Source organism: Zonotrichia leucophrys, chromosome 2 (genome assembly GCF_028769735.1).
Source record: "Zonotrichia leucophrys gambelii isolate GWCS_2022_RI chromosome 2, RI_Zleu_2.0, whole genome shotgun sequence".
NCBI classification, from domain to species: domain Eukaryota; kingdom Metazoa; phylum Chordata; class Aves; order Passeriformes; family Passerellidae; genus Zonotrichia; species Zonotrichia leucophrys.
Genome location: NC_088171.1, coordinates 101,729,838 through 101,743,162, shown reverse-complemented (window position 1 = coordinate 101,743,162; position 13,325 = coordinate 101,729,838). Strand labels below are relative to the sequence as shown.

At 38.0% G+C, this 13,325-nt stretch overlaps 1 protein-coding gene across 1 annotated transcript in view; it reads left to right on the top strand.

The window, feature by feature from the left end:
- VAPA (VAMP associated protein A) overlaps positions 1–13,325 on the top strand; it is a 29,139-nt gene that overhangs the window by 7,688 nt on the left and 8,126 nt on the right. The window contains exons 2-3 of the mRNA XM_064705842.1: positions 9,777–9,929; positions 12,532–12,635. Of these exons, the coding sequence (XP_064561912.1) occupies positions 9,777–9,929; positions 12,532–12,635 (257 nt within the window). The remainder of the gene's footprint in view (positions 1–9,776; positions 9,930–12,531; positions 12,636–13,325) is intronic.

Sequence of the window (13,325 nt, the reverse complement as noted above, 5' to 3'; positions counted from 1 at the left end):
GCTGGTACAGCTCACTGGTAATGCAAGGTTAGGAGATGTGATGAATGCAAAAAAATATAAAATTGGATGTGTGCTAATAATAAACCATTTTCTTAGAAGTGATGAAAAAGAAGTAAAACTAGCGACTAGTACTTAATTATGGGTTTATTGTGAACGTGACAAGTCATGAAATGGGGCAAATATAGGACTGTAATTTTGTAGTGAGGAAAGTATTAATGTCAAGATTTTTGCCTTTGATGAAGCTTCATCTGAATGCATCCCTGGCAACACCTAGTCAGATAAAATGAACCCAAATGGGAATGATGCAAAGACAACTTTATTAACACAAGTGAAGTAGAAGTAGAATAGCTTTAGCTTGTTAATCTTAGCAAAATGAAGACTGAAAGGGGATCTGATTGCTATCTATAAATACATCAGCAAGGTAAGCACTGGGGAAAAGAAAATCTATCTAGACTAAAGGATAGACTTGGTGGAAAAATGAATTTGCTTCAAGTGGCTGTGAATGTATTTAGATCATTAGAAACATAGCTGAATGTGAATCATGTCAGTCTGAGCCAACCTTCTAAAAATTATGTGGACAAAAATAATTTTAAATTCATCAGATACCATCCTACAAAATTATAAGTTTCATGTGGACTTCAGAAAGCTTCTCCTAGGTCATGAGTTTGCAATGTTCTTGATAGTTTAGTAGGACATTAATGGTGCACAATTATTTACTTAAGCTAGAGCAGGTATGTTGTGTTACATTCCAAGACATTGGAATAGCTTGATTGAGATGTGTTTAATTTTTTTCCTTTGTCAAAAGAGATCTCCATGAATTTAAAAATTATATATGTGGGACTAACTGCTCCATATGTGAAATAAACCTAGTGTTTCTAGTCCATAGGGATATGATGTTAATTTAACGTGTTATCATGTTTTAACACTATGGTGCTAATAAGGCCAGTAATGGTGCTGATAAAGCCATAGTAGACCCGCTGAAAGTAAAAACTGTTTGGTTTTTTAATTTGAATGTCCACCAGCCATCTACCAGGCATGTTCTGTGTTACAGCTCAGGTTGGAACTGCAGCTGCTTCTGTAGCAGTGACCTGGCTGGTCCGGAGAAGTGTGGCTGCATTAGCTCAGCTCAGAACTGGGATGTGAAGTTGATGCGGAAGTGGAGTTTGTGGTCCTGCCTGATGGACAAGACCAACTAAATGCAACTTCTGTTTGAAGCAGGTGTTTGTTTGCCTGAGTGACTGGAGGAAGTGGTTGTGCTTGGCTTTCAGTGGCTTGGGAAATGGAGACCTGTGGCCTGTGCTTCCAGAGACTGAAAAGTCACCCTGAAGCTGCAGTGATCTGTTGGTGTGTTTGGGAGGCAGGCCAGTGTCAGCTAGCCCTGTCTGTAGGAGATTTTAATGGCTGATACACAAGTCTGGTTTACACAGGCTCTGTGTTATGAGCTGAGGTTGGATACCACGTAGAGGTCCAACAGCTAAAACTGTTTGTTTGTTTGTTTTTAAGGATTTTCTGGGCTGTTGTCCATAGCGGGAGACTTGTGAATTTGATTGATTTTTAAAGTTACTTTGTTACACTGTTGGGATATTGCTTGCCAGGAAACCAGTGAAAACCACAAGAGCTTTGGTGGTCTGTTCAAGGTTTGTGTCTGGCCTCTGATACCCAGTTCTTGGAGCACATTGGGAAAAGTGCAAGGCAAGAGCTTTTGATCAGGTCTTCTGTGGGAAGACCGATTTTCTATGTGCCACTCCAGCTGTCATCTGAGATGATTACAAGTGCTCTGATTAGTGCTATAGAGTTTGAAGAGTATCTTGTATGTTGCAATGCAGATCAGTTAGGTGTATCCAAGGGAGATTTCTTACATGAGGATGCATATGGATTTTGAGTTGCTGGATATTTGAATACTTTAAGCAGCACATCTGGGTTTTTCAGCATCACTGAAACCACTGGTAAGCAATAGCAGGTTAAATACAAAGCAAGTTTAAAAGGAAAAAGGAAAGGGAAAAGTTACTTGTTTATTTAGTTCTGTTGATCAAATATGCTAGTATTCTGGAAATCTAAGAAACCCTGTAAATATCAAGCTCATTAGATATCCTACTTTATGCAAGCAAAGAGAATAGTTGCTCCAGTAGGAAAGGTTTATAACATAGCCCTTACTGAACTAAATCTATACTGAAAGATTGCATGTATATATTAGTTGCTTCAGGACTTTGGGGGGATAATTTGATGGTTTAAATGTTCAAGTTAAGCATCATTGAAATATTTCTGCTGTTCTTGTTATTTCAGCAGTGCTTTGGTATGAATAATACTTTATGATTAGATCCTGAAGACTTTATCCTAGTAGAATTAAGAGCTACCAATTTTAGTATGCTCTTAATAAGTCTCTGACAAGAATAACAATATAATCGAGTATGGCTAAATTGTGAGTAAGAATTTCATGCTATTATGGAGGTTAAGTTTAAGGTACAAGCATCCCTTTGATGTTAGTAACCAGATCATCCTTTAGTAATGGCACTCTTTCAATAGGAAAAATGTCAGGAATAGATGTTTATGATTGACTTGGGCCTAGGCTGCTAGATTTTAAAGCTTAAGCTGAATACCAGCAATAATATCTTTGGATGAAGTTATTCCGTGTTATGCCATCTTACAGCTAGTGGTATTTTGTTGTTGTTAGGGCTAAAGAAAGCATTGCCCATATTTAACATTAAATACAGGACAGTCTACATTTAGTCTGTATTTTATCTAATATATAAAGAAAATAATGCTCTCTTGATCAGAATTCCTGGTAATGATCTGTGGTTGTACTTTACCCTTGAGACAGATGCTTACTGTATTTTTACTGTGATTCCTTGGCTACTAACAACATTTTAGTCACAAGCTGGGGTGAATAAGAAGTTTTGATCCAGAAAAAACATGTAAGGAAATGTTTTGTCTGCTTTGAAATGTCACTGTGTTGTATTTTTGTCTTTCCTCTGTCAGAATGGCAGGCAAAAGGTTTCAGCTCCCATTTCTCTTCCAGCAGCCCCCAGTTCAGTGTGTGTGCCAGCATCTGCACAAGCACCTCTAATAAGCTCTGTAGCCATATGCAGGCTCTGCCCCTTTGACAGAGGAAGATGAGCTATTTTAGGATTAAAAAATGGGCATTGTCTCAGCATTTTTTAGAAAGAAAAATCTATGATAGACACAGCAGCAGTATGAATGCTGACAGCATGTCATCGTGGGGAGCTCAGATAAAATCTGATGTTACCCCTTGTAAACAGTGGTAGCCTAGAATCAGCCCTCAGGAATTGTGGACATTGAGGTGTGTCAGCTTTCTTACAAAGCCTGTTTTGCATTCTGTTTTTTTACATGCAAGTTGATGATAAAATATAACTGTTTCTCAAGTGCTAGGGTAGAATAAGAAGTGAAAGATTCTGTAATGCTGCTCTAATATATTAAATCTTCGTGAGAGCCATGATTATTTGTGGGTATAATTAATCTCTTACCTTCATCCACTGATTATTCCTGATCATTCATATTCATGTTTAAGTATTAATCCATGAAACCTAAGTTATTATGCTTCATAGACCATGAATAATTTTAATGTAGGTGATTTGTTAGAATTGGGATTTTTTTTCAAGTTTGAATGCTCATGGTTCTGGTATTTCAAGAGGAAGGAGTTATTTATGTTCGATGGCAATGTATGTTATATATTCTCTTCAGATTTTTTCACAGTGGTCTGAATATTAATTTCTTAAAACAAATGTATGGAAATAAACAAATTCCACTCACTTTCTTTTGTGTCAGCTATGTCACCTATGCTTTTTTTCAGAAAGGACTATAAAATTCAATTTTGAGCAATAAAGTGCTTTGGGTATATTTTAAGATTGATTTTCTTATCTGATAGTCAAGGTAGTTTTGACTTGCTACAGAACACAAGTATTTCTCATTTTTAGACATCTTTACTTCAGTACCTCTGGTGGAAGGTGATCTGGTCAAGGAATAATTAAGTAAGCTAGACAGAGTATGTCCAAGGACTCTGGTGCAATGCACACGTGAGTGCTGAGGGAGCTGGCAGGTGGACAGACAAGCTGACAGGAACCTTGTGAAGTTCAGCAAAAAGTGCAAAGTCCTGCAGCTGGAGAGGAACAGCCATCCAAGCAGCAGTGCAGGCTGGGATCTGACCAGCTGGGAAAGCAGCTTTGCAGAAATGGCCCTGGGTGTTCTGGTGGCCACCAGCTTGACCATGAGGCAGCAAAGTGCCCGTGCTACAAAGGCCAGTGGTGTCCCAGGCTGCAGCAGGAGGAATGTGGCCAGCAGGCTGAGGGAGGGGATCCTCCCCCTCTGCTCAGCACTGGTGAGGCCACAGCTGCAGTGCTGGGTCCGGTTCTGGGCTCCCCAGTACAGGGGAGACACTGACACCATGGAGAGAGTCCAGGGAAGGGCCAGGAAGATGATGAACTGGAGCATCTCTTTTGGAGGAGAGGCTGAGAGAGCTGTGGCTGCTCCAACCTGGAGAACTGAAGGCTTGGGAGAATCTTCCTGATCTATAATAGCCTGAAGGGAAGGTGCAAAGGTGGTGGAGATGGGTGCCCGTGAGCAGACCAGAGGCATTGGGCACACCTTGGAACACAAGAGCTTCCCTCTGAACGTGAGAAAACACATTTTTACTCTGAGGGTGACCAAGTAGTGGCACAGGCTGTCCAGGGAGGCTGTGGAGTCTCTATCCTTGCATGTATTCATAAGCTTTCTGTCTGTGGTGCTGGGCAGCTGGCTCTTGGTATCCCTGCTTGAGCAGGGAGTTTGGGCCAGATGACCTCTAGAGGTCTCTTCCAGCCACAGCCATTTTGTGATTGCTATGTCAAATGATGGGAAAGAACAGCAATTCTATTTTGGCCTAATTAAAAAATTCCACACAGCATCATACAAATATAGATTACATAGAGCTTTCTCAATTTAACTTACTCTTTCTTTACTCCATTGTTGTATTTGATTCTGGCAGAAGAAGTTGCTGGAGATCTCACTCTGTTCCTCTCAGGTCTATCTGAAAAGTCAGTTTACTTGGTCTCAAAATCTCTCTTGCTTGATTTACAATATTGCTATTAGTTTTTATTCTGCTGACTTGAGCTCATTTCTCATTTATTATGGCTCAAACTGTCAAATGCAGTAAATAAGTTTTCTTTGTCTGCCCAATTTAACTGTATTGTGCACCCAAAGAAAACTACCCTGAGTTTGTTTTAGTTAAGGTGCATTGAAGTGTTCTGTATGTTTCAAGTACTCTTGGAAATTCAAAGGTGATGCAGCAGCTTTTAAAAAACAGCATTCCACTTAAAGAGTATAATCCCCATATTTTTGAGGAGTTTGGATTCCTTTTGCCAATCTGTAAGTTTTTTATGTGTGCTTACATTGTTTTTAGATGTGGCTGAATGTATCACTTTGCCGTGTCAATTTACAGCTTAAATAAACTTTAATTCAGTGCATGAACTAAAATGTCTTCTAGCAGAATTAGCTTAGACATTGGCTTTTGCAGCAGCTACAGTTCATTGTCTTAAGTTGAAGCAGGCGATGCTTAACACTTAAGCTGTTTCATAGAATGCTGTTGATGTTGTTAAATAATGCATGCTCATTTTTGTACAACTCTACAAGAGATCTGCCTTCTAATTATCAAAGATTTTGTGTAATTTAATAAAATTATAATTTATTCTTATCCAATTTTATGTAGAGGTGGTATTTTAAGACAGACTTTCTCTGTACATTATGGCAGCCTTACTAATTTTGAATGGAGCTTCTTGCTGACCAAACCTGCCCCCTTCTCTGACGTGCTTTGTTTGCTCTGTACAGATAGAGATTCTGACATGGGTCTCTCACCTTTGCCAGGGGTACCAAACCTGTGGAGGTTTATCTAAGCTCTTCCTTCCCACACTAGGGAAGGTGTGTTCATATCATCATTTTTTCCCTGATGTTTGACTGTCTCAGATGGTAGAAAAATGGGTTTTGAAGCTGGGACAGTGAAGGAGACCTGAATCTGAAATGAAAATGACACCATTGATGAAAAAGATCTCTGTTTGGGTCCTACCTATCCAGTAATATGCATATTTTGATTTTACTGCATTTATAACTGGCAAGCTTGTGGCAAGCTGGGAAACTTGGCACTGTTTCAGCAGTAGAAACTGGCTCTGCAGAATTTGTGGCATTTCTTCCTGCCCACTAGTTGCTGTAGTCCAAGCTGTGTAGTTGCCAGAGGCAACCCCAACATTAATGTTGTGTGATGACTGCACTGCAAGCTAGCTGAAATAGAAACTCAGCACAGGAAGTTTTTGGGTAGGTCTGGTATTTCTGGGTGTGATTAAGCAGGTGTCTATCCTTTTCTAAGGCCCTCATAAGTCAAAGTGACAGGAAGACTTGTGGCACGAATTGTCGCTGCTCCATTCAAAACCAGTTGGGACAAACTGGCATTTTCACAACCTTTATTCCAGGAAGATGCTGTAATTGTGTTTTGAATTTACACTACTAAAAGAGTTACTGAACTCACTGTCCCCTTTGAAGTAACTCTTGACTTCCAGAGGTTATTGGATTGAGATTACAGGTTTATAAAGCAGTGACCTCTTGTCATTAGACATCATGTTATATTGGTATGTAGCCTGAGGATTTCATTAGTTGAATTACCACAGCTTCTATGTGTACAGTTAGACATAAGCCTATCTGAGATTTAAATAAAAATCTACTTGGACCTGAGTATCATGCAGATGAGATGATATTTTTAAGATTATAATGCTGCCCTGGTGTAGCTGAATATTTACTGAGATGAAGTTTGTGTGCATTTGTCCATTTTGATGCATGAGCAGAATGTTTGTATCCATCTTTGCCAGTTCTTTTCCTTGTTTACTTGCAGTCTGTGTAGTACAATCCAAACATTTCTCCTTCCTGGTTCCTGTGCCTGTGCCCCACATTTTTCCTCAAGAATGTTTGTAGTTTAGGATTTTGCACTTAGGGTGTTACTGCCAGCTTGTGCTTAATTTCCCCACTCCTGCAAAGGTAGTGGTGCTTATGTTTGTGTAGTAGTGAACTCTAGAATTTCTTCAGGTGTTGCAGTTTCTTCTTTGAAGGCTATGTCATGCTCACTTAGATCATGTAGCTCCTCGGAAAAGTACTAGATTTTTTTTTTCTCATTTACTATCCTTCTGTCTGTTCCTGTCTGTCCCTGCTCAGATCCATGCTCTTGGTTTGCCACTAAACTACCAAACGCCTGGGTTCTGCAGGAACAGTGAAATTCAGTCATCTCTTCCTTTTGTGCACCAATTTGTTACCACCTATTTATTAAATCTGATGGCTCCAAGTCTTCAGAGTCTTTATACAGCTATTTTCTTTAAAGCTTTTAGAAAGCAGGTAAAAGGTAAAGCTGTCATAAGCATCCTCTAGACCTTGAAAAAGATTTCCGTCACCTCTGAAAGAAATGTCTGATTCTAAAAAGTGTCCCCGAGCTAAAAGCTTTTTTTTTGTGAAGTATCCAGGAAATGCAAAGGAGGTCACTGCATTCATGTACCTGGGAAAGAAAAGCAGATTTCTTTTAATTATCTGAGGTGTTGAAACTGACAGTAAATAGCAGAGCAATTTGAAGGATATATTGAATCCTATCTCATTATGGCACACTTTTAAAAGGCAGGCATGAGGAGACCTTTCATGTCTCAAAAGAAACAGGACATCTTTTATTTTTGTTTAAGAACCAGTTTATCATCAGTTTATAAATTCACTATTGCTTTGTCTTGAAGCAGGCTGGTTTTGAATAATATAGCTCCTTTTCTTGATGACTGTGCTTTTCAAAATGAGCCTCTGAACTGTGTAATTTTTTTTCCTTTGTGCAGAGTGTCCTTAGTAAAAGTAGTTGAGAGGATTGAAAAGCAGACCACCTCACGTTGCCTAGAGTTGCAATTAAAAAAAAAGTAACCCTCAAGTTTGAAAGTCAGATTCAAAGTGCTCTTTGCCTCTGGGCACTGCAAGAGCAGTGGTTATTAGATGACTAATAGCTTAGGTGGTTGTTAGTAAAACTCCCAGAATAACTTCCTCAAAAATGTGTGTGTAGCTTGAAAAAAATACATGTTGGGTGTGTTATGAGTGTATCACCAGTCTTAGAAGGAGAAGAGTATTCAGCTGCCTGGTTTTAGTTCAGTTTGTGGTATGGGTGATGGGAGGGTTTTTTTGGCTCTCCCTCGATAGGTAAAGACAACTAGATCATGCAAGAACCATCAAAAAGATAAGTGGCAGGAAACTTTCAAGTAATTTTGTAAATCTTGGGGGCTGTGTCAGATTTGCCTGGATTGAGAGGATGACTTACTTCATCCACCATGTAAAGTCAGATCAGGAGTAAAGTTTCAGACAAATAATACCAGTTCCTATTTTGTCAAAAGAACCTCAGTGAATGGAAACCTAACTCTCATGTATCTTCATCTGCATCTCAGTGTTGTGGTTCTCAGGGATTCTCTTTTTAGTCTTTATGTATTTGTATCTTGGTGTTTTGTGTTAGGACTGTTTAACGCTCTCTCAAAATCAATTACTTGGAATGAGTTATAAAGGCATCAGCCAAATAGTGCGCCCTCTAGTGTAGTAACGTGTTTGCTAGCGGGCAGAGCTGCTTCCTTCAGAGAAGTGCAGACTCCTCTCTGGAATAAGGTGTTCAGACTTTTCTGAGTTGACTTCCTATGTCTCATGCAATTAGTTGTTTTGTTGTACTTTACCACTTGTTTGTATCACTTATATTTTTCATCCAATTTAATCTGAAGTTTGCTTTCATTGTAGTTTTTTAATGGAAAAGTTGTTGTTGTGTTTTCAATACTGATAAAATTATTTTGTAGTTATTTAATGTGTTTAAAGAACTATAAAGAAGGTTCTTAAAAGTTAATGTACACATGGAATATTCTTGAATAAATTTCATGTTCATATGAAACACCATTTTTCTAGAGCCCTTGCAGTCTTGCTTTCAGATGACACAAACATAAGGAAGATTAACACTGCTCAAAATGCTGTGAACCTTATTTTTTGTGCTGTTGCTGTGTGGCATTGCATGACGGTGATCTCTGTTGGAGGATGTGCTTTTGAAGCTTGATATTAGAATTATGCCTCTTGTCCAGACTTGGAAGGAATTCCTATCCTGAAGGTTTAATTAACATAAATAGTTTAGAGAGTACACTGCATTGAATACGTAAATATAGCAACTTCAACTACAATAGCAGCTATTGCTTTTCTGTGGATCAGTTAGAGTACATGCATAAACAGAGTATCATCTCTCTTGCTTATTTTGAGTTTAAAAGAGGAGATTGATGCCTTGTTCTTTTAACTCTACAGGAGGTCAGAAGCCGACAGAAGTTGAAATCTCAAGAGCAATGACTGTTTTTTAGTCTCAGTGTTTCCTTTCTTTCAACAATTGAAAGAGTTCCAAAGAATGTGTGACTTTTACTCCTGAAGAACAATTCAGTGAAATTTACTTTTGCATGTGACCACTACCTTCTAGGTATTTCAAATATTAAGAATGGTTTGGTAGGAATAGCATATACATATATGAACCACTTGTGCCAGCAGCTCGAGTCTGTTGTAATATTTAAGAGTTCTTGATTGCTGTAATGTATATTGTTATAACTAAGGTGATGGAGCACTCTTTGCATGTAACACAGGGTATGTGCCTAACAGATTTAATCTGCCTTTGCCAGTTTGTAGGCAACAAGATGTATTTTAAGTGTTACTTGTACTGTATGAACAGATTTCTTCTCCAGAGATGCAATTTTAAAAAGACCAACCTTTTTTTTTAGGTCCCTTTACAGATGTAGTAACTACAAATCTTAAACTACGAAATCCATCAGATAGAAAAGTATGCTTCAAAGTGAAGACCACAGCGCCTCGTCGATACTGCGTGAGGCCAAACAGTGGAATTATTGACCCGGGATCATCTGTAATTGTTTCAGGTAAAAATAAATATATGCAGTTGTAGGTTAAGTGTTCTTAAGGCCTCTGATGCAGTTCCCTAATGCTTGATCCTAAAGACTGCTTGAAGTATGTCAGCTTTTTAAAACCTTTTTATTTTTCAATAGAAAGGATTCCCCTCATTAGTGTGATGGCGACTTGATGTAGAGCTGCAGTGATACATGGAAAAATCCTCCATGTAGAAATACTTGCCTTTGTCACATTTATTTGTGGGTCTTAGAAGGAGGAAAAGCAAGTTGAAAATGGGCAGTGACATTAACAGTACCTTTGCCTCAGTACAATATTCATGTTTGCGTCCTGAAGTAGACCATTTCTTGGCTGCTCTGATGTGCTTAAAGTGTAACATTTCATCGTTCATAGCATTTAAGAAAAAAATAGTTTACAATTGTACCTAGTGGTTTTTCTAGAGAAAATGGGAAGACTAGATAATAGTCTGCAGATTTGGTAAATGATTTTTGTAGGTCATTCTCCTGACCGTTTTGGTAGAATCTCCAGAATAAGGGATATTCATTCAGGTTGTAGGTATCACAGGCAATACAGATGTGAACTCCTAGATATCCTAGGTCTACAAAATTGATTATTTTGGAACCCTTGGAGACCTCTGTAGCAAAGCGAAAGGGAAATAAGGGAGCAATCCTGAGAGCTTTTCAGATCCACATTCTTAAACCCTTTGGGAAGTTTAAAAGAAGCTGGACAGCTGTCTTCAGGTGATAGGTTCAAATGATGCAAAAAAGAAGGCAGGGCAAGTTTATGACTGATTAAAACTTTAGAGTAACTTTCCTTGTAGGAGTTTTCTAATAGAATATGATCTGTAGAATAGGGCCTTTTAAAACTTCATTAGTGCTTCCCATGGGCAGTCCAGCATCTCGACTCATGATACTTATTCACTGACTTGGGGATGAAAGATGATTTTACTGAGAATTGATTTAAGATTCAAATAGTCAAAAACTTCTTTATTTCTGTCTTCAACTACAACTTAGAGCCATTTTACCTTAGCTGTGTGTTTGACCTGGTATCTGGGATTTTTCTAGTGGGTAGTTCAATATCACAATAAAGATCTTGCTGGCATTTCTCTTCAGGGAATTGGATAGATTGAGGGATTACATCCTGTGTGTTTTCATAGCTATGAATTATCTTTTTAAAGCTTTAAATATTTTGGTTTTTTAAATGAGTCAGTACTGGAGCTGTAAACAATACTGTGGCTTCAGGATCTCCAATAAAGGGAAACATGTCACACTGCTTGAGCCTTCAGCTGGCATGGCAGGAAGTCTTTGATGTGCCTATTTCTGTAATTGCTGGATTCTCATGCAGTTATTCAGCTACAGTGACCTCAAGATGTTTTCGAGTGCTATTGTTTAGTTACAGTGATTCCACAGCGCTTTGCAAAACTAAGTTCTCTTCCCCACAGTGTCAGCTTCATATTTTTTTTTTAGGCATATAATTTCTTTTGGGTCATTTGCTAAGATAAGTGCACAGATTATTTTTCTAGTGACCCACTTTATCTCATCAGTCTCTCAGCTGAATGTTTTCAGTGCTGAGTCATCTTTCATATAATTAAAAATAGATTTCTCTCATATTGTTGTGCAGAGAGAAATAACTATAGGATACTGTGGGCTGAAGTTCTTACGTTCAAAACTGAATGTTGTGGTAGTGTTAGCTGTCTTCAGCCTGTTTAATGCATTGTGCTGATTCACAGTTTTTAAATTCATTGTTGGAAATGTGATTTGACAATCATTTTAAAGAAGTCCACTGACATTTTTTAATCATTTATTACTTTTCAACTGTGAATCACTAAGTAACCTTCTTCCACCATGTTTTTTAGTTTTTTTTTCTGGAAATACAATTGCATAAGAGCTGTTTTTCTTTACATTGACATTCTAAATTTACTATTTATTATCCTGTCATGTATTGTTTGCTGTTAACTTGTTAACAGCAATTGTTTGTTGTTGAGTTTTTTTCATAATATACCATGTTACTCTTGTTCCTTCACAGCTTGTTACTGTTACTTTTTAATGTTTTCCCCTCTGCTTTTGCATTTTTCTAGCTCTATCAGTATCTCTACCATAGCTTTCTCATTGCTATAAAATAGGTACATATATAGGTAACTGTTATAGGACTCCATGTACTTTTTCTTATATTTTTCTGAAACTGCCTCTGCTTCTCTTAATTTTGTATAAAGATATACTGAACTGAAATTCCCATTCTGTGGAAGACAGGTGTATGTACACTACGAAATAATTTATCTCTCCAGTTCATTGAGTCCTCATCCTCTGGTAGATCAAGTTGCAAGTCTGCTCCCACATACACACATTTAGATGTAATTTTTTTCGGTCTCTTTTACAGGATGTTTGTTCGTATTTGTATATAAAATGTCTTTTCCTATAGTAATTACAGAAATAATAATGTCAGCCGCACCAGACTCTGACCTCTCAGTCCCTTTTTCTGCAGTGTATGCACTGCCTTTGCATTTTAACTTTCAGTGTCTGTTCATTGAGGACTAAATCTGAAGTGGTTGCTGTATGTGCATGCTTGCTGTAGTGATTAGCTGAAGAATCACAGTTTTATTTTTTTCCTTTGAAACAGTTATGCTGCAGCCTTTTGACTATGACCCAAATGAGAAGAGTAAACACAAGTTTATGGTACAAACAACCTATGCACCACCAAATATTACAGATATGGAGGCAGTGGTAAGTAAAATTGGAGCAAAAAGGCTGATGTATTTTTTTCCTTAAAAATTTTGGCTTAACTAGAAATGATTCCTTTTTGAATAATTGAGTTTTCTCTGAACAAGGTCACCTCTTAGAACTTGATTGTAATGATTAACATAGAGGTTACTGAATGGAAATAGGAGTGAGCCTAAGGTAAGGTCAGTTCAGTGTTAAAATATGGGCATATTATACCTTTATATGCAGCTAATTTAAAAGAGATAACCAGATTTAATTTAAATGAATCAAGAGTTTATTCAAACAACAAGCCTGAAGCTGTGTGTAAATGGGTTCATTTGGTACGAAAAGTGTTTAAGTGAAATGTTGAATGGGATTATAACGAATTAAAACATTTTCAAGACTAAGATGTGTCTCCCTACAAAATACCAAGTGCTGGCTAAACAGAGCACAAATGATAGATTTATTTTCTGTTTTAATAGGACATGTTGTAACTTTAGTTCTTAGGCTGGGTTGGTCTGATGCAAGATCCAGGAGGTATGTCGGTTTGTGCTTGTTAGTTCAGAAGTGAGGTGCCTATTTCTGATTTTCCTGGCTGGCACCAATGGGACTGAAGCCCTCAGTTGTCAGCACATGCTTTTTAGGGTGCATGTGGACTCACGTAAGTATGTCCTGAGGTGGAGGTCAACGTTGAACATGCTTCTAACTCTGCAA